At 35.0% G+C, this 22,185-nt stretch overlaps 2 protein-coding genes across 2 annotated transcripts; both read right to left on the bottom strand.

The window, feature by feature from the left end:
* Positions 1 to 6,394: 6,394 nt before the first annotated feature.
* Positions 6,395 to 10,605, bottom strand: LOC116137461 (dnaJ homolog subfamily B member 1-like). The gene is made up of 2 exons (XM_031423152.1): positions 9,793 to 10,605; positions 6,395 to 7,485 (listed from the first exon to the last, which is right to left on the bottom strand). The coding sequence occupies exons 1-2, from the start codon at positions 10,368 to 10,370 to the stop codon at positions 7,041 to 7,043; spliced, it is 1,023 nt and encodes a 340-aa protein (XP_031279012.1). The 5' UTR covers positions 10,371 to 10,605; the 3' UTR covers positions 6,395 to 7,040.
* Positions 10,606 to 15,580: 4,975 nt separating this feature from the next.
* Positions 15,581 to 19,857, bottom strand: LOC116137459 (calcium-dependent protein kinase 10-like). Its single transcript, XM_031423150.1, has 7 exons — positions 19,182 to 19,857; positions 18,562 to 18,705; positions 18,298 to 18,450; positions 17,460 to 17,575; positions 17,173 to 17,340; positions 16,293 to 16,523; positions 15,581 to 16,201 (listed from the first exon to the last, which is right to left on the bottom strand). Exons 1-7 carry the CDS (start codon positions 19,855 to 19,857, stop codon positions 16,028 to 16,030), a joined length of 1,662 nt encoding a protein of 553 aa, XP_031279010.1. The 3' UTR covers positions 15,581 to 16,027.
* Between the last annotated feature and the right edge of the window lie 2,328 nt (positions 19,858 to 22,185).

The raw sequence follows: 22,185 nt of genomic DNA on the forward strand, positions 1-22,185 counted from the left end.
AGTCCGGAATTTAAAAACTTCAGTAACTATCTTATTAGCACATGGGGAGAGACTCGAACTTAAGATCTTGAGTAATACACTAAAAAGTCTCTATCGAACCACCGATCATTTCAAACATTTGTTAAGGTCGCGTTTGACACCTATAGTGTTTTGTAGTTTCGCCACCACATCAAAGGCCGAACGACTTGTGCATACCCAAAGTTTACCGTAACGATAAGTTGGTACCTAAAAGGTTTTGAAACGACAAATAGGTACCTTCCGTTATATTCTGTTAATGATTTTTGTTTATTAATAGTGAAAAGACTAAAATACCCTTCAAAGTTTCAATTTTTGTTTTTATAAATTTAAAAATTTCTAAAAAACCCCCTAGGTTTGTAATTTAATAAACACCCCCCATATAAAAAGTTTGTTAAATGACAAAAAAACCCCCCACCACCCCAATGCCAGATTCCGGCCACCATGCGGAATTTGGCCGGAAAACTGCATTAACACAGATCCGTGGATTGTGTCGTAAATGCCGATCTGGCCTTTTCCGGTCAGATCCGCCACGGATCTGGCCGGAAAAGGCAAGATCTGGCCGTCGAGCAGCAGCAGCCAGATCTGGCTTCCGGCCAGATCTGTGGCTGATCTGCGGAAAGGCCAGATCTACTGCCAGATCTGGCCTTCGACGCTGCATATGGAGTTTTGCAGCGTCGACGGCCAGATCTAGCCGTAGATTGGCCTTTTCCGGCCAGATCAGCCACGGATCTGGCCGAAAAGGCTAGATCGCGCGTTACGACACAGATCCGACGGGTCTGTGTCGTAACGCAACTTTCCGGCCAGATTCCGGCGGTGGTGGCCGGAATCTGGCACTTGCGGGTGGGGGGTGTTTTTGTTATTTTATAAAACTTTTATATATTGGGGTATTTAGTGAAATTTGTAAACTTAGGGGGTTTTTTGAAATTTTTAAATTTATAAAAAACTAAAATTCAAACTTTTAAGGGTATTTTAGTCTTTTCACTATTAATAAACAGTAATAAACAGAAATCACTAACAGAACATGACGGAAAGTACCTATTTGTCATTTCAAAACCTTTTGGGTACCAACTTGTCGTTACGATGAATCTTGGGTATGTGTAAGTCGTTCTCCCCCACATCGAATCGAACAAATCCTCTCTATAATTTAATATAAAATGTTTGCCCTTCAATCCAATTTTATGTTGAGTTGTTGTTAAAGCAGGCAACGGCCAAATTATCAGGTGGGGTTTTGACTGTTTGTGCTTTTAACATTTGAATGATAAATTAAATTAATGATTGAATTTTTAAGAAATTTAAGTCGCCTTCTCTTTGATTATTTCCGTCTGGAGATGGCGAAAATCCAATTGAGTAATATATTTCAAGTGAAGAAGAAGAAGGAAAGGATGTTGAAATATCAAATAAAAATCTCAAAGAAATAATTGGACACGTTTATGTGCATTGCCATTCTAAAGTCTAAACTACTGTTGAAAGAATTAAAAAAAAACCACTTTCCAACTTTTACCCTTATATAAGAAAAGTAACACCTTAGATGACCTACTCTCCCATTGATTGGTGTGCCCCCTAACCTATCTCTTTATCTTCCCCTTTTTTTAACCCTTTTTTTTTCTTGGCACTAACCTAACTCAATGCCTGGAAAAGTTTAGGTAAACTAAAAAATATTGATTATTTATAATATTAGAGGTTTTAATCTTCGTTAACAATGTCATTTAATTCCTGTTGATGACTTTCAACAAAACCAAGAACAAGGAGGCATGGTATATTACTAATTGATGTTGCATGTGTCCCATTAGCTAATTAAAAGTAAATCCAAATGAGATTTGTCCTTGTTTCTTTTCTTCAAATTAAGGTACAATTCCGTACCATGCCGTAACACCCACCCTTGGATTTCTCTATCATTATTTTTGGGAAAATCTATAACGTATATCACTTTTAATGTACACGAAGGATTGTCACTTTCCTTGTCAAATTTAATGTTAATGTTAATGTGGGCCTAATGACTTATTATTGTCATCTTTTCTGTGCTGTAAAGCTATTGTTTCTATCAATTATTTTTGTTTTTTATTTGGACCCATGTAGATGACACTTTCAGATTGATTAAACGACTTTTTTTTTTCTTTTTTTTTAACAGTGTAATGATACCTTTTCATTCATTAACTTTTAAAATATCTTTTTACTGGCTCAAAATATAATTATGTTAATAAATTTTACTATAAAGAAATATGAGATGATCAAGATCCATTCACTCGGCTCTCTTCTATTTCCTCAATTGTGTTCAGATCCTCATTTTCTTCCAAAAACAAGGGAAGAAGAAGGATCTTCTTCCGTAGATACCTCTTGTTCCTGTTTAGTTTCGCTTGTTTTAAAAATCATTTCTATTTCTCCATCTGTTACTTCCGCAGTTTCCTCCCTTTTTTGCCTTTCTAAGGTTTTTTTTCACTTTCATTTTCTTAGTACATTATAAGTAAGAATAGAATGATCAATTAAAATGTTTATAGAAGCAGGCGCATGTTAGCAAGGGGCTACACAGTTAGCATTATTTGGGTGAAAATGGTGGGGTGAGCTCGATTAGAGGATAATTTCATCTTCACAATTAAAATCATTATATTTAACGAAAATTGTTAATAGAATATAACGTTTGGATAATAAAATAGTATTTTAAAAATATATAAATGAGAAAGTGTCCTTATACCATATTTGGGTGGGAAAAAGTCAATTACTAAGATTTTAATGAATCCGAAGAAAAATAGATGGCTAAATGTTTTTTTGTCTTTTTTCTGTTTTATATTTGGACCTATATCCTTCATCTCCATGTACTTGATATTTTAAGATTTTAAAAAAATTTGAACCCTTAATTTATTTATAAATTATAAATTATCTTAAGAACTAATATATTTAAAAATGTATTTTTATTTTTTAAAACAAAGTGTGTTTCGCCATAATCAAATTTTTTATTAGTGCATGTTTTAAGATAACTTCTTATTTATAATATTTATAAGAGTAATAAAACTCTTGGTATATTTGTGTGGTTAAGAAAGATTTTACCTGTTAAAATGCCCAAAATAGGGGAACAGTTTTGAGCAAAGCCAGCTCTATGAGATACGTGGACCAACTCATTTTCCCAATAATTTTTTTAGAGTAAACGAGATATTCCCACCCAAGACGAAATCCAAGTTGGCGACCCAAGTTCTATTTATTCTAGATTTTCACCCTTAAAATAATACTGTTAACAATTTTTAGGATAATGAGAGTGTAATTACCATAATACCCTTAACTCTAAATTAATAAATTATGTTTTAACCCCTAAATTACTAAAATTATAAAATTAACCATCTTATTTTAAAATTACTTTAATTACACCCTCAGTGACTGCACACGGTCTTGGTTTTCACCGGATCTTGGCTGTTTTTGATGACGACGAACCCCCTGGTCACCTCCATCACCTTCCCCATCGTCTAATGTCCAAAACCCCTCTAGTTCCCAATTCATTGGGCCCTCCCATCGCCGGCGCCGTCAAGCTTAGGTTTTTGTCGTTCTTCGTTGGATTCTGACGACGAAAATCCAATTGGACATCACCAATGCAACCAGCGTCTCCAAATCTACAAAACCCCTATGTCCCCAGCAACTGTTTAGTGGTCATTCACTGGTGGAGACCGACGAAAACCAATCGCATGTGGCGGCTGTCGTGGCTGGCAATCGGCGAGTGATGAGAGGTTGTGAAGGGTAAGGTTTTGTAGAGAGGAAGATAAGGGTTCGAATGGTGGTGATAAGGGTAATTTTGGGTGGAAGAATCGTCGAAAAAGGGCAAAAAACGTTGGCGATGATGTTGGCTAACGTGCGTCGGTTTGTTAAGGGCGGCAATCTGCTAATGTGCACCTGACCAATTTATCCTTGAGCCATTATATCTAACAATTTTCTGTTACTTTAAGGGTGAGAATCTGGAATAAATGGAACTTGGGGTACCAACTTGGGTTTTGTCAAACCTTGGATGGGAATATGTCGTTTACTCAAAATTTTATCTAAAGTTATGGTAACAAATCAATTCCCAAAAAATCCTTTCGCGTGGCTCACACAACTCCCTAGTTAATCTTCCCCTCCATTATACACCATTTATAATTTTACAGCAATACTACACTTATAACTCATTCTCACAAACTTCCTCTCACAATTCTGACGTGATAATTAGTAATTTGTTTGTTCGCAAATAAATCTTATTTGCTCGCTCTGTGTCTTATTTGTCCAATTACGAACTGTCACGCAAGATTATGAGAAAAAAATTATGAGATTAGGTTGGAACTAATCTTTATTAATAGCTTTATTCATCAAAGAAGCAGAAAAATATTTGATAATACACTTCACATGGCAAACCCAAGTGTAGGAATTAAAGCTATATATACAAAAATGGATAACTAGAAAAATAAACTGAACAATAATTGAGATACATGTTATCTGTAATCTGTAATCTGTAATCTGTCCTGTCAAAAGGGTTTGTTTTATTGGGATGATGAAGAGAATTTCTAAGGCTGGAAATTGTTCAGAGTCGGCAGCACACCACCACCGACTGCACATGGTCCACTTCTATTAACTCAAATTTAATGCTATCCAACATCTCCACATGTTTTGCTTATAATATAAAGTTTTTATTTTATTTTTCAATGATATAATTTGTTTTTGTAATCTTCTCAAAACAAAATATATACTTCTTACCCACAAGGATATTCATATTCTGTATTCTCACCCATATGAAATGAAAATATTGATTTGTGAGATGAGTAAGCAATCAATAAAAGAAACACAAAAAAGAGAAAAAGCAAAGTCGATTTCATAATCTCTACATTAGAAAACAACATATTCCCACCCGAAATTTAGTGAAATCCAATTGGTACCCCTAGTTATATTTGTTTCAAATTTCCACCCTTAAAGTAATGTTGTTTCCTTTATTTTGACAGATAGCACACTAAAGTACGCTGATGCTCTCTTTGGCAGAAGGTGGACTCATGTTAGCAAAAAACGACTCACGTTAACAACGTCCAAGCCAGGGTTTTTGGCTTTTCCCAGTCGATTCTGAAGTCTAAAATCACTTCCAAGACCACCATTGGACTCCCTACAACCTCCTTTACAAAACTCATACCTTCACTTACCGATCTCACTCATCATTTCCAACTACCTCCAACAATTACTAACGATGTTACTTTAAGGATGAGAATCTAAAATAAATATAATTAGGGGTATCAACTTAGAATTTCGCTAAACTTCGAGTGATTTACATAAAGAGAAGATACATATCTTTTCACTTTTTATATGTATGACAAAAAATTTCATAGGTATCTTCATTGCTTTCCGAAAAGCACTCACTTTTCTAAACCAGAATCAAACTCTCATTCGCCAATTGTCATCTGTTCTCTGCAACTAAAATGACATGATAAGATATATAATAAAAGAAAGAATGGAATCAATCAAAACTCAAAGACAAAAGAAAGAAGCTTTTGTAAAGACATCTTGTAGTGGTAGTGTGCATGTGCAAATCCCCTTTCTCTGTTGTTTCACAACCCAAAGAATCTTGCAATTTGTGTTATTTTCAGGTGTTATTATTTATATATTTTAACTTTCAAGCTTGCCCTTCTGTCGTTAATCATAAGCCAAATTTGAACCACTCCACAACTCACTTTCAGAAAGAAAAAAAACAAGCAGAAAGTGGGCATTCAATGGACCATTATAAGCTCATTCATAGCTTTTGTTAAGTGTTTATTTATTAGTTGAAGTATAATTATTGGGTAGTATTATTTTATAAGTTACATGACGTTTTCAAATCAAATCTGAATGGGAGGCAAAGTTTGAAGAAGTTGACCCAATTTGCTTTACTGGCCCAACCAAATATCAATTATAAATTTTTTTGTATCGACAGCATGTGCTTTAGTAATCTTCTTTTATTGATGCTGTGAATCGTTCGTACATTTTTGCATCCAAAAATGAACCAGAAAATCCAATAATTTGGTTGCATATGAACCATTAAAAAATACTTTGAAAATAAGCATTTAAAACAAAAATAAGTTAGCCCTTCATTTACTTTCGGCTGGACCAAACGATGAGGATTCGAAGAAATGCGAAAAGGAAGAGCCACCTAACTTTCATCATACAAAACAAACAGCTCATTCACCATGATTTATGCAGTAAAAAAAATAATGATAATGTCTTCAATATGACTGATAGATTAGCTACCATCCTCCAAAAACCCTCCTTCCCTTAACCGATACTCCCACCTAAAATGTTACTATTATTACTAACCAAACTTGGGTAATTGACAAACTCTCCAATGATTTCTTTTCTTTTTGGGTAATTCTCATGGCAATATGATACAGTAATTTACACCTAGTATCACTTTCCCAAATGATTTGGGCCTCCAAGAACTGAAGACAGAATCCAGAAATCCCATAATTTTCTAGCCACTACCACAGAGAAGAGTTTGTACTAACCTATTTTTTTGCATCTGAGCATTAGACAACCACTGAAAGTTGTTGCCTTTTATTCAGGGCACGAATAGTGAAGATGATCTTCTGAATGAAACAATTTAGGACAGGAACATGATTTCTTACAAAAAAAAAAAAACTTGGCAACTCAATTTAAATGTTTTAACACAAATTAAGAGAACTAACACTTGCGTAGAATCTTTCAGGAAAAAAAAAAAAAAAAAAACCAAAAAATGAAATATGATGTTTCTCATGGTAAAAAATTCACCAGGTCACTCCACTATCAGTTCAAAATCCAAAGAACAATCTTTCCTAAATGTATAGTATACCAGCATCCAAATCACAGGTAAATTATTGTAAGGAAAAAAATGACAGAAGCTTAGGTAGAATTTACCTACCTATTCCTTCCAGTTAGACTGAAACTCAGCTCTTAGCTATACCATACCACCACCAAAACCTGCCTAGCATTCACATTCTATGACAGCATACATATTATTTACATCTAAGATCAAGATATCTCCCATGCTAATTTAGTGGTCCATTTTGAAATGACTATAACTATGAAACTCCTCCAAGAACCCTTCTGAGCTCAGATTTCTGTACTGATGTGAGCATTGAAGGATACTTGACACTGATCTTGATTCTCAAATTACCCTTTTTCCCAGGTTCTTTAGAAATTGGCATTCCTTCATTTGGGACAACTACTTCAGCACCCGGTTTGATAATATCTGTCAGAGGGATCATAATATTCCTTCCATCCAGGGTAGTCAGGTCAAGGGTCTTACCTGTGAGGGCCTCCAGCAGTGTTATCTCCTGGTTTACTACCAAGTCATTACCATCCCTTTTGTAAAGATCATGTGGCTTCTCATCTAACACAAAAATAAGATCTGCTGGAATAAGACCAGGTTCCTGGTTACCCTTCTCCTCGAATGTTATCTTTGTTCCCTTCTTCCAACCAGGTCTGATCTCAATGGTCAATATCTCCTCAATAGTCCTTAGCTTACTGCCAAAAAAGGTGCTCAAATATCAAGCTCAAGGTCAATGAACAGAAGAAAACCATAAATAAACATAGAATTAATGCAACATAAACAAAATAAGTGGATTGCATGAGAAAAAAATTATCATAACGTTAATATCAAAAGCCATCCATTACTCTGCATATTTTGAACTAAGAAAGCGAGAGTACCTTTGGTAAAAAACTACTCTGAAGTTTTAAACATGAATTTGAAAATCTTTAAAATCACCTATAAGAGTATCTTTAATATTTAACAGCATAAACCAGGAAAACAGACACTCCTGGCCTAATAAAATGTAAGAAATTGCATAAACAAATGTACGATGAAAACTTGAGCTTCAAGAGAAGCAGAAATGGAAGGAAGTTTTTAATCCCATTGATTTTCACCTAAAAATCAAACTCACAACAATCAAGCATTTTGCTACTTTTCCACCGAGAAAAGAAAGATGTTTAATCAACAACTATAATCATAGCTGAAATCATAATAAAAAGAACACAAACAGTTATAAAAAACTCATTTTATTTACACTAAACAATAGCAAGTTTGCTTGTGGAAGAAAATCCTACATGCATTCTACCAAGAAGGAAAACAAGAAAAACCAAAATCCTAAAAATTGGAAAACACTTCAACATGACAAATTCTGCGCTTCCTAGTCACCTCCTACAGGAACAAGTAACTTTCAGTGTTTAATCAATGTTGCCTCTTCCAAATACAGGTGGAAAAATCCCATCCTGGTCCATATGGCAAACATCTTCTAGCTTATATATAATTCTTTAGTTTAAATGCCAAAGAATAAATCAATAGTAAGATTAAATTCAATCTGGTAAACTTTCCTGACGTTAACATCAGCAGCATCTAGATTTCAGACTGCAATACACCTGGAAAAATGTTCTCAAAATATTCATTGACTACTAACACAAACAGTACACAAGTCTAGTGTTACTTGTCAGAGAACAAATGAAAAAGAAAACTTGCAGCAAGACAGAAGTGGCCTTCATTGCAAGGTTCATGAAAGAAAGTAAGCTACTTCTTGGCTTATTTTGAAACTTTCGAGTGGTTGCTTAACTTCTTCCTAATTTTCTGTATCCTATACAGCTCACAAATACAAATCGTTTAGGAACGAGGCAGCTCCTTTTGGGCTTGGACTGAAACTCATTAGAGAAACATTAACAGAATAGCAGATATTTATTATTCTAGCCTCTTTTATTAATATTTTCTCTCTCACTTGCATTCTCCTTCAACTTTACTCGATTACTATCATATCCTAAGGCCAAGAGATAATCTATTACCATCAACAAAGATCCATTTAAATTTTATCCAAGGAAGTGGATTCCATTTTACATCTTCGGTATATCTCAAGAAGATATTTCCCTCACATATTTATCCACTATTATGAAATATTAGCACTTTCATGAAATTATTCAACATATCAAATATTTTGCTGCTCCTCGTTTTGCTCTTTAAGTCTGTTGGTTTGTTTGGCTATAATAAAAGTTTCTTTTTATAAGTAGAAAAGAAAACCAAGACCAGTGTTTTGTTTTAGATGAACAATGAGACATATATATAAATGTAGTAGTAGGACAAGCAAATGAGAACATCTTTGCAAGGAAACCTGGCACTGCACTATTGAAACCCTTAATTCACGTAAACAATTTAATTTGATCTCCATCCGTGCTAAAAAAATGAGTGAGACAATTTTTTATATTAATGCCCGATATGCTAACAGTTTTTTTTATCAGCAAAATTAAAGATTGACTATAACTTGCAAAAAATGAATAAGATACAATCATGATTGTTTTGTAGCAATAGACCACTAAACAAGGTGAATCCAAGAAATATAATGATAACACAACAGAAATCTCAGTCAAGCAAAAACTAAGTACATTGCACGGATGCTAACAGAATTAAATCAAACAACAAAAAAATTATACCAACTGAATGAGAATGGTTTGAAGCTATCCATAAATAAACAATTCATAGATCCTAGAGTAATAAAATCTTGACACTTCATAATATCTATGGTAGCATAAAGATCAATGGTCAGTGAGGCGCAACAATCATAGTCAAGTCAGCAAAACTATTTTTACCAAAAACAATCAAGAGAATCTTTAACCTAACATATAAGCTGTTAAACTCCTAAACTTCAGTAGCATGGTCTTGCAAGATTTCCAATTGACAACCTTCTAAGCATTTTTCAAGTACACATAAAATTCTTATAAGTAACACATTAAACATGTTTACATTAACAAAAAAAAAAAAGAAGAAGCAATTAATAGGAAGAAAAGAGAACATACCCAGAAGCATCATAGACATTCCGGGAAATTCTCATCTTCTTTTTAGCACCTTTATAAATGTCCTCCAAGCTACAGGGTAAAACAGTCTCAACAGGCAAAGCTTTCTTGAAGTCGGCTCCATTAGCAGTACTAGTATTCCCATTCCTAAAATATCCATCTCTATGTCCTCTATACCCTCTTTGCCCTCCATTATTACTACTCTCAGATCCAAAAACCTCCTCATAAATATCCTCCGCATCTCTGGGATTAAACCGGAACGTCGGATTGGGATGCTGGCGTTGATAATAATGTTGGCCCTGTCCACGAGCCGACGTGGAGGCAGAACTCGAAGTTGGTGGGACCTGTCCTGATTTCAAGGCCTCCTCTCCGTACAAATCGTAGATCTGTCGTTTCTGTGGGTCGCTTAAAACATCATAGGCTTCGGAGATTTGCTTGAATTTCGCTTCCGCTTCTGGTCTTTTAGAAGTTGGGTTCTTGTCCGGGTGCCATATCATGGCCAATCTCTTGTACGCCTTTTTGAGGTCGTCATCGGTGGCGTTGCGATTCAATTTTAATATGTTGTAATAATCCATGCCCATTTCCTCAAGAAAAATACTCTCTTTCTCACTGTTCTTGAATTTCTTCTTTGTTGTTGGTTTTGGTTTATGTGGTGGCCGGAAAATTGGAAGAGGCGGGAATTATAACCGTTGGATGGGTAACGGAAAAGGAAACGAGGGTGAGGATCTGACGGTTATCACAAAATCCTAGTAAAGCTGGATTATTATTTGATTACGATTTTATGAATTGTTCACGACGTGTTTAAAGGGCGAAATATTGTGCGTCCCCATAATCACGAACGTGGAGGAAACTAACTACTGGGATATTGGGCCTAGCCCATAACATCAACCATCGATTTAATGGGCTTTGTGGGCCTGTGAAATTATTGTAGAAAAAATTATCACAAGAATTATTGAAAACAACCACATTATTAGAATTACCGGATTATGATAATGAAAAACTAAAATAAAATATTGTAACAACCATCTAAGAATAACAACAAACATATTTTAAAAATTTTACTAAATGTAAAATGAAAAACGGTCATTAAAAAAAAAAACAGACAATTCTAATGAAAATTTTACAGTTGATTTAACTTAAAAATAAGGGAGAGCGATAAGCCGACAATATCCCACCCAGGGTTTGGCCAAACAACATGTCCCACCCAGAAAGTTTTAAAACGACACTTTTACACGCATAATTAAGAACTTAACATCCATCGGTTAACTTTAATTGAAAAAGGACAGAATGGTAAATCACTCTAATGTCTATCCCAATTCCACCTCCACCACCAGCTTCATGCCCTTTACCAATACCACATGCTACTCCTCCTCCAACACCACCACCTATACCTGCACCTCCTCCTACATCTCCACCAACTCCAAACCTACCACCATAACTTGAACCCCCACCTATTCCTCCTCCACCCTCGCCTCCAACTACTTCTTCGCTACCTATGCCTCCATCAGCTCTACCTCTTACACCGCCACCAGCACCAAATTAAGCCACTCTTATGTCTAGATCCTCCACATAATCCACCCCCAACTCCACTTCCACTTCCACCCCCACCACCATCACCTCCTCCTTCAACACCACCACCAACACCAAGCCCACACCTCCTCCAACATCAAAGCCTCCATTGTGGCTAGAACCACCAACAACAACACCTCCTTCTCCTCCCTGCACCACCACCACCCACTTGATATAGCTTTAAGATGGATAAGATACCCAATCCCAAACAAAAAAGATTTACTAAAAAACTTTGTAATTCAAGAATCTTTTCCAAATTTGACATGAAGTCAGGATTTTGGAAAATTCAAATTAAACTAGAAGATAGATATAAAATTGCATTTATTGTACCATTTAGTCAATATGAATGAAATGTAATGTCCTTTGGGTTAAAAAATGCTCCATCAAAATTCCAAAGAATAATGAATGATATATTCAATCCATATTTTCAATTTCTTATTGTCTATATAGAAGATGTTCTTGTATTTTCATCTAGTATAAATCAACATTTTAAATATTTAAAAATATTTATTCACATTGTCAAAACAAATGGTTTGATTGTGTTAGAAACTAAAATAAATCTTTTCCAAATAAAGATTCGATTTTTAGGTCAAATAATCTATAATGCCACAATCATACCTATTCAAAGATGTATTGAATTTGGTCAAAAACTTCCTAATGTCATCACTGATAAAACTCAATTACAAAGTTTCTTAAGAAGTCTTAACTATGTATCCAAAACTTAGTCAAATTTGCAAACCCTTATATGAAAGATTAAAGAAAAATCCAAAACCATGGACAAGTAATCACACAAATATAATCCGGCAGATCAAAGCCCCAAATTACCCACCTGCCATGATTACATATAGCAAATCCACTAGCCTTCAAAATAGTTAAAACAAATGCCTCAGACTTAGGATATAGAGGCATTCTCAAACAAGTAAAAGATAATAAAGAACAAATTATCCAATATACTTACAAATTCTAAAATAAAACTTAACAAAAATATTCCACCATAAAAAAAAGAAATTTTATCCATTGTCTTATGCATTTCCTAATTTCAAAGTGATTTACTCAATCAAAAAAATTTGCTTCTTATTGATTGTCAAGCTACTAAACATGTTTTGCAAAAATATGTTCAAAATATTGCATCAAAATAAATTTTTGCATGTTGGCAAGCAATTCTATGTGTGTTTGATTTTGACATTGAATACATAAAGGAGAAACTAATTCCAACTTCTTCACCAAGGAATTTCTCCAGGGAGCTAACCATGCCACCCAAAAAACCCAACTCTTCAACCATCCAAAAACAATCGAAGGCCTTTAATGCCCAAAAACACCAAAACATGGTATGTGAAGAAGTAGCCCAAGAAAAAGCCCAACAATCAAAAGTAAAAGAGATAGCCTCAACAAGCTCTTTTTAGAGCCCAACCAATGAAGATCGGATCCAAACTTGGATAAAAATATATTTTAAAAGGAATCATTTCAGATCGTTTGGTTTTTGAAGATTTTGAAAACCTAAAACAATTGATTCAACAAGTATTTCCAAAAGGTTTTCATTTTATCCATGAGGATTTAAGAAAAACTCACAAATTTTATGAAACTCTTGTTAATTAGACTCTTGTGAGTTTAAACACTAAGATGATGAAAACAATGCAAGATTTATAACTCATTCAACACTTCACATCATGAAGCTCCTTGGTTTTTGATTGGGGATCTAATCCAAACCAATTTAAAAAATTTTCCCAAAATTTTGATCCACTTGGATATAATTGCTAGGACTATGAAAAGGCCTAGTATAGATCACTCTTTTTTCAAAATATTCATAACGGACAATCCTAGATGATTTACTTCAAAATAAAGACCTTGCTCAAATTTTCTAATTGGATTACCCAATGGTGGGACCGTTTTGGCTTAACTTCACAAATTTACCCTTAAATGTCCAAGAATGATTCAATGAGTTCAAATCAAAATTCAAAGTTTCCAAAACCGATTCAAATTTTCTTCCAACACTTCATTTCTCAACAAAATTCCATTTATCATGGATTGCAGCTTGGGAATATGAAATTGTCCAAAATGTTAGCAATCTCTCTAATTTGATCCGAAAATTCAAGGTCAAATGGTGGGACAAATATGATGCATCCCATGTGTCCAAATAAAAAAATCAACTTCACTTGTCAAATGTACCTTAGCCGTTTAAGCAATTACCCTTGAAATTGCCAAATTTTTACAGAAAAAATATCCTTATTAGGTGCTAAAACAAAGCAAGAACTCAAAGACAATCTCAAGACAATCTTTTCTCAACTCCAAGAAGAACCCCAAGAAGAAGATGAAGAAGAACCCAACCAAGGCTCTAGTGCCTCTGTCAATCTCGCCCAAAGCAATGAAGATGATTGTTACAGAATCATACAATCTACTCCTAACAATTCAAAATCGTCATCTCTCTCAAAAAAAAAGAACTGCCAAAGAAAATTATCAAAATTCTTATGGAAATTGACACCAAACAATACTCATGTGAAGTTACAAGAAGATCACTTATGACCAAATAGTGCTTATGTGAAGCTATAGGAAGTCCACTTGAGACTAAATAGTGCTCATGTGATGTTTACAGGAAGATGTTATAGGAAGTCCACTTGTTATCAAACAATGCTCATGTGAAGCTACAGAAAGTACACTTGTGACCAAATAGTATTCATGCGATATTATAGTATCTTAAATGTTTATAAATATTGTAATTTATTTTATTCAAGGCATGATTTTTTGTACCGAAAATTCTCTTATGTAAAAACACGCACTCATTAGCTACTTCTTGAAAACATTTGGATTAGCAAGTAGTAAGTGTTTCAATTTTATTCAATGCATTTTTGAATTTATTCGAAGTTATTTTAATGATTTTTATCTTTCAATTTTTATGATTCAATTTATGCTTATATATATATACTTTATTTAATCATATTAAGTGTTCAAGAGAAAAATAAAAAAATAAAAAATAACCCCCTTAATCATAAAAGTAAATTGTGTACCATTGATTAATGATTCATCTTTTTTTCTTGTTTAGAATATTAGGAGCTAAGAACTTGATATTACTTCAATTCTAACTAAATCTCTTTGACTTTGGTGGAATCGAAAATATTATGAATGGAAAGTAGTAAAAGAATGATTCAAGAGCAAAAATGCAATTAATGACAATTTTTAAAGTGGTTCGGCAAGTTTGAATCTTGGGCCTACGTCCACTGTTTCTCTTATTGAATGAGAATTATAAATGATGAATCTTTTTATAGAACAATTGCCCAACCCCGGAAAACAAGTTCTGGGTTTATATAGCACCTATTTACATATAGGATTGAGGTAATATTCAAATACGTAAGATTAGGAAGTTGCATGATCTTCGGCTACCTTAGTTGGAATCTAAGTCAATCTGAATATCTTCCTTACAAATTGAGCAAATCTAAATATCAAATATCTATCTCCTAATTGAGCAAATCTAAATATTTTCCTAGAACAATTGCCCGAAACAAGTTCTGATGGGTTTATTAACACCCATTTACATGATAAAGTTGAGGTAAGATTCAAATATGTAGGATTAAGAAGTTGCACGATCTTCGGCTACCTTAGTTAGAATCTAAGTCAATCTGAATATCTTCCTTTCAAATTGAACAAATCTAAATATCTTCTCTCCTAATAGGGAATTGTCCTCTTCGGATTTCCCTCATAACACTCTTCGATTCTTCGTTCCCATTATAACTGATGGAAATTCATAAAAGTGTCTTCACCTATTTGGAACCATGACTCGTTGAATTTGGTTGGTAGCAGGGCAGCCAAGCCAAGGATGCATGGTGAAATGTAAATGTGATTCAACCTTCTCAAGAGGTCTTCTTCCCTTCTCAGGAGCTTCAGATGCTTGTTTATTTTGGTATAGTATATTAGTATGGCTTGTTTGGTTGCTTAGAAAATGAAGGAAAATAAGAGAAACTTTGAAAATCTGATAGTGCTGAGACTTGAGAGGTTTGATGGTCTGGAGAGAAAGATAAAACTGAGATTGATTTATTGTGGAAAAAATCAACAGGAAATGTTTTCTCAATAAGAAAGTTGAAGAAAGGAGGAGAAACCTTTTAGTTGCTGACCGTTAAACAAACTTTCTGACTAATCCAAGATAAAAGGTGGAGCTTCTTTTGGAATGATTAAAGGTAGAACAATGGACGAACATTAAGTGGTAATTGCATAACAGAGTCAATAGACAAAATTCTGCAAGAGTAAAAGGAAAATTGAAAATTCCTTGAAATTCACATGGCCAAGGCCAATAAACAACTCTTAACTGGTTTATCAACAAAATACAGAGGTAGAAAACCAAGTTAAACCAAACACCATTGACATTTGACATTACATATATATACAAAATCAAATACGGGCACATGAATTTCAGAGTACTTATTCCGTCAAGATCTCCGGCAGTGGCAGCAACCTTAACCAATGTGCAGTCTTCTCCGGCATGCTTAAACCCAACCAAACTCCAATTAGTACCAAAGAATCTTTGGTCTCCCCTCCAGGAAGGTTCTTCAACTTAAAATTCACATTTTGTGAAAATCCAGGGGCCACGCACAGCCCATACTCTCCAAGAATAGTATGTATAAATATAACTGGAAAGAAATACCCCAGGGCACAAACAAAACTAAATCAACAACACCCTAAGTCAGACAGCAATAGCTTGACCGGTCATTGCATCGTGAAGCTGAAGTGAACCGTCTTTCATCAGGTTAAGGCTCAAACTCTTGAATCTCTCCCTTGAATACTGGCGAGATGCCTTTCTCCAATCAGTTCCAGTTTTCATCATCGCAACAAACTCATCATAACTGATACACCCATCCTGGTGAAAAATAACACACCAAAAGGTTAAGAATCACAAAAAATAAATTTGTAGTATAATTACATTGCGCATGAATGGACAGAAATCAAACCTTGTCAGTATCAACTTCACGCATAATGTCATTCAATACATCAGTATCTGTTTCCCCTGACTCATCAGCTAACGCCTCCCGCAGCTCATCTAACTCAATATACCCGCTCCCATCTTTGTCAAAAAACATGAATGCTCTGCGAAAATGCTCATCGTTTTCCATCTTCTGCAGGTGAATTGTTACTGCTACAAACTCTCCATAGTCAAGAACTCCATTCCCATCAACATCAGCCTAAATAAAGAAAACAAAAATAATGTCACTAACAGTGAAAATAATATTAGCACAAAAATTAAGCACTCAATTTCACAATAACTATAAACCTTTGCTTTTACTAGAACATTCGGATATAATCAGTAAAAAAAAAAAAGTTAACAGAATTGTGAAAAGTTGTAAATTTGGTCCATTTGTTAGTAGTAAACTTTAGCCCAGAAGGGACTAGAACACTTTAATAATTAAATAATACAACTGACAAAATAAATGTAAAATCTCCAAGTTCTAATCAACAAAAAGATATCTCTTTTGACATGTATAAAATGCAATATTCATTTAGTGATCCAAGGTGGCGAGGATGCACACACTTATTGGAAACCAAACGTGTATATGACACCTAATATGATCAACTTGTAAACCCTGGTCACTTTATTGTGAACAAAAAGAGGAGCCAAACTCATTTTAGCATACACATTGAAGAGCACATTCAACTGTGCACTACTATGGAAGCATGTAGCAGGGTAATGAATTCAAGAGTAGCAAAAACTATATTAGGAAAGATATAAATCCACACATGTAAATATAGCAGTCCAGCAATAGATTGATGACATTAAAAGTATGAAGAATCTTGCAATCTCAATTCAGAATTTAAGTAACCACAGGAATTTACCACTTCCATCAACATCCTCATCTCTGGTTCAGCCAACTGTGAACCAACTTTCCGAAGCCCTGTCTTCAGTTCCTCATATGTTACTTTTCCATCATTATCCGTGTCCATCAATTTAAACATATCTCTAATTACTTCTACCTCTTCAACAGATAAGTGTTCTGCAATTACCTACAGTATTTGATAGAACAAAGTAAAATCACTAGCAGAAATTAATGAATTGCCCAAGATTAAAATAGAACTTGGAACTTGAGCAAAAACTAGAAAATAAACAAATCAAAGATGCTTACCCGCAGTGCTTTCTTCTTAAATCTATTCATAACAGAGAACTGCCTTAGCCTTGTCCTGACAATATCACCTAATGGGACATTTGATGCTTTCTTTGCATTTTGTAACCAGGGGTGTTCTACCAAAAAAGAATAGAAAAGCCAAATCAATACAACTAATTCAACAAAACTATCCATGTGCTATAGAAATTCAATCTTCCAGCAAACCACATCCTGAACAAATTATCTCCTGTTAACAATGGAAGCTTTTGAATCCAAAAATGAAATGTGTGTCTTCAAGTGATTGTGCACATGCTTTCACTTCGATGTCCTGGTTATGCTCAATGCTAAAGCTATATGTAGCCATACTTTGTCAACGAAAGTATGATGGAAACCCCAAGCAAACAGTCCAATAAAGTTAAAAATTAATTTCTGTCAGCTGAGGCTTGGTTCCACATCGAGTAAAAATATCATTAGACAAAACACTCTTCATGGAAAAAAGGGAAATGCTAGATATACAAAGACTTTTACAAAGAGTCTTTGTACAAAATGATGTAGTAGCTGCCACACCACTAGTTTGTGAAAAGAAAGAGAAGATTGATGTAAAACTAGTGCTGTGACAGCTGCCATATCACTTTGTACAAAAACTCTTTGTAGGAGTCTTTGTACATCTAGCATTTCTCTGGAAAAAAAATGAAAAGGGAAACATGAATCTCTCCCACTCACAGCAGTCAAGACATTCACAGGCAGACAAGACATGCATAAATTGAACCTAGAAGCATCTTAGGATTCCAAAAAGAATGGAAAAATGTAAAACTCAGGCACAAAATCAGAAAAAGTAGAAATGGCTAGATTGGCTTACCAAGCACCTGTTGAGCAGTTGGCCGCTTCTTAGGATCCTGTTCCAACATCATCCGAACAAGACTCTTAGCATTTTCCGAAATCTGAGGCCATGGCTCCCTCTTGAAGTCAATGACCCCCCTCAAAATTGCTAGAGCAACACCCTGTTCAGTCTCTGCGAAAAAAGAACATCCAAGGAACAACTTCACAATTTAATCCAACCATTGATCATCAACATTACCTCCAAAAACTCAACACCAAGTAACTTAATTTAGCAACAAATTACCTGCCCAAAATGGGGGAACCCCGCATAACAAAATATAAAGAATCACCCCAGCACTCCATACGTCAACTTCAGGCCCATAATTCCTCTTCAACACTTCAGGCGCCATATAGTATGGACTGCCCACGATCTCTGAGAACTTGTCCCCTGTAACAGGAACCCAGTAACTAAATCACACAATCAAGCAAAACCCTGTTCAGCAATTAACTAAAATCCCATGAACAGTTGAAGGACCCAATTGTCAAAGTTCAATCACTTAATTCAGCAAAAACGCATGAAAAAATCTCGCAAAAACAAAACAAAATCGTCCACATCTAAAGCTCAAACTCAACAGATAAGCAAAAACTTACTAATAACTCAAAACCCAAAAACCCGAAATTCAATCGCACAGCACAAATGAAAAAATAAAATAAAATAAAAATAAAATAAAATAAAAAATAAAAACACTTAGAAAACAAACAAATTACATACTTCAAGCAACAAAAACCAGGCTCCAAAATCAAACAACTGCTCAAAAAATAAAACAAAATCCAATCCCACCCACATACCAGAATTAAACCAATACAAAACCCATCAGAACCAACCAATAAAAAGATATCCAACCACTAAACAAATCCACATACCAGGCTTAAAAGTCACGGAAAGCCCAAAATCAATAGCCTTGAGAAGTGAATTCTCCTTCTTGTTCGCAAACAAAAAGTTCTCAGGCTTCAAGTCCCTATGCATCACACCATTTTCATGACACATTCTCACCACCTCCATTATCGTCCTGGCCACTGCAGCAGCCGCTCTTTCACTATAATGCCCTCTCGCTACAATCCTATCAAATAGCTCCCCACCCTCGCACAACTCCATAACCAAGTGAACATTCTCTGAGTCCTCGTACGTGGCTCTGAGTTTAATCACGTTAGGATGATTTGGCAGCGTTGACATTATCATCACTTCGCGTCTGACGTCCTCAATATCCACGGCTGTCCGTAGTTTCCGCTTGGATATTGACTTGCATGCAAGGTCTTCTTTTGTCTCGCGGTCCGTACAGAGGTAGGTGATGCCGAACTCGCCACGGCCCAGTTCCCGGCCCAAGACGTACTTGTCAGTTATGCGAGTCCGGTGACTGAGAGGAATTATGTCTTTGAGGACACGGATCGGAGCGGGGGAGAGGATCTGGTCGCTGAAGTGGGAGGAGTACGGGTTTGGCCTCCGTTCTTTCTCTTTTTTCTTACGTCTCCGCTGTTTCTCTTGCTCCTGGTGGCGTTTGGAGTCTTGGTCAGGCCTCACACAAGCGTTACAGTTGCCCATGCTGCTTGTGTGTTGTGTGAGTGATGGAGTTTGATGGCGTGTCTGTTTTGTGTGCTGATGTTTGAGGTCAAAGGATGCGTTTGAGGGGGGTTGTTGTTGATGTTGCCTTGCCGGCGGTGGTGGGTGGCGGGTGGAGAGAAAACGCGGGTCAGTTTGAGAAAAACGTGGATTTTGAAAAATTCTCTTATAGTGGTTAAGTTTTCAAAGTTTTATAAACTTAATTAATTGGATAATGAGTACTTAATTAAATAAATTGAAGGAATTAATAGAATGATAACTCTGTTAAAAAAAATATTAACAATTTATTAATCTGGTTTCTTGTTTGGGTGAAGATTAAACCAAGTCAATGGTTCATCTTGAGTCCTTGACCTCGCTCATATAGATCAATTACGTAAGAATCAATGCAATGATAAATGGACCCACATATTTACACGAACAACATCTTAACCGTCAATCTTGAATATTTTAATGGAGGGAAGAGAGGAGAAGTGGTTGAAGTTGTTTACCTGATTATTACTCTTTGTTTAGCATTAGGTGTGGCATAAGCCAACCACAAAAACTTTGCTACAAATATTTGTTATTTAGGCCGACTTACTAATAATTGTATTTAACGAAATTTCTATGTACCAAATCATATATTATTGGATAAATATAAGAAAATACAGAAATATTTCAATAGGTTAATAGATTCTAGAAAGGAAATCTTAAATTAAGTTTTCATATACTTTCAAATGAATCAAATTCCAACAACAACTCCCTTAACATTGACTTGTTCCACCTCGATATACAAGGCTTAAGCCTTAAGGTTAAGGGGAGATTCCAAATTTCCATGTATTTGGTTGTTTTCAAAGTTTTGACGTTTGACATTATGCTAGAGCCAAATTCAATAGTTTAATATAAAATAACTAGTATGGATTAGGAATTAGAATGGAAATTGGAATGTACAACATAAATATTATTGGGATAACCACTACTGGGTATTTAACGTTAAAAGATAAAAAAGAGGATATAAGTTTACATGGTTTTTCTATTCGAGTTCTTGCAACCCATAATAAGGTTGATCACTAGAGCTCTTATCCAACCAGTAGTTCTAACTTCTAGGGTTCGGGTGCGCGTCTTAACACCCTGTCATAAAATATATATAGGCTCCGTTTGACACATTATTTCTACCCATATTCTCAATCCTATTCCCAAAATATTGTTTGTTTTATTATTTGAGAAATATTAGTATATTTTTAATTATTTTTAGACCCCTTAAGTTTATTAATTTCATTAAATACCCCCAAAAAAAGTTAAAAAATTAACAAAAATACCCTCACCCACCCATTCTTGCCAAATTTCGGCAACCACTGTCAGTGGTAGTCGGAATCTGTCACAACGGCCTACAAACGATCGGAATTGACCGTTAATTCACCGATCTGGCATTTTCCTATGGATCTGGTCAGAAAATGCCAAATTTGGCTTGATGGTCAATGACGGCCATATCTTTGGCCATAGCTGACGACCATATTTGGACTTTTTCGGCCGTCGACAGCAATATCTGGTCGTAGATCTGGCCTTTTTCGGCCAGATATGGCCGGAAAAGGCCATATCGATGCCCTACCCGCCAGATCCGACCGGTCTGCATCGTAACACCATTTTTCGGCCAGATTCTGGTAGTGGTGGCCAAAATCTGGCACTGTGGGTGGGTGGAGATGTTTTTGTCATTTTATAAAAAATTTATATATTGGGGTTTTTAGTTAAATTAGTAAACCTACAGGATTTTTTATAAATTTTTAAATTCTACCTCATAATACTCTCCTATTCAACTACCCAATATTATCCTCAAAATCTTATCTAAGATATTAAAACAGACGGACCCATAGATATATATTATTGGGACTAGTAGGTGGAGAAATAGTCAAGTCAAGATGGAGAAAGTTTATAAGTCCTCAAGTAGAGCTATCAACAACATTTAAAACACCGTGTAATTTCATGGAAATTTTCAAGATTCCGTAATTCAAAGTCAACATAAATTATGAACCAAACATCTTCTTTACTAAAAGTTAATCCCTTTGTTCCTTCCTCTTTGCCTCTACTGAAACCCAATTAAGAAAAAGCACTATTTTTTTTTTTTTTTCTTTCTTTTGGTTGGAGACTAATTAATTAAAAAAAAAAATACCCTTTTGGAGAAGTTAGTTGTGTTCAATTATTTGTAGATTGGTTACATCAAATCAATTTACAAATAGAAATAATAATAACGTGAACTTTATTTATCAAATTTTAATCTTAAATTATATCCCCATGTGGTGGTGGTATTATAAGCTATCTAAAAGCATATGAAAAGTC

Source organism: Pistacia vera, unplaced genomic scaffold, assembly GCF_008641045.1.
Source record: "Pistacia vera cultivar Batoury unplaced genomic scaffold, PisVer_v2 Contig326, whole genome shotgun sequence".
Lineage (NCBI taxonomy): Eukaryota > Viridiplantae > Streptophyta > Magnoliopsida > Sapindales > Anacardiaceae > Pistacia > Pistacia vera.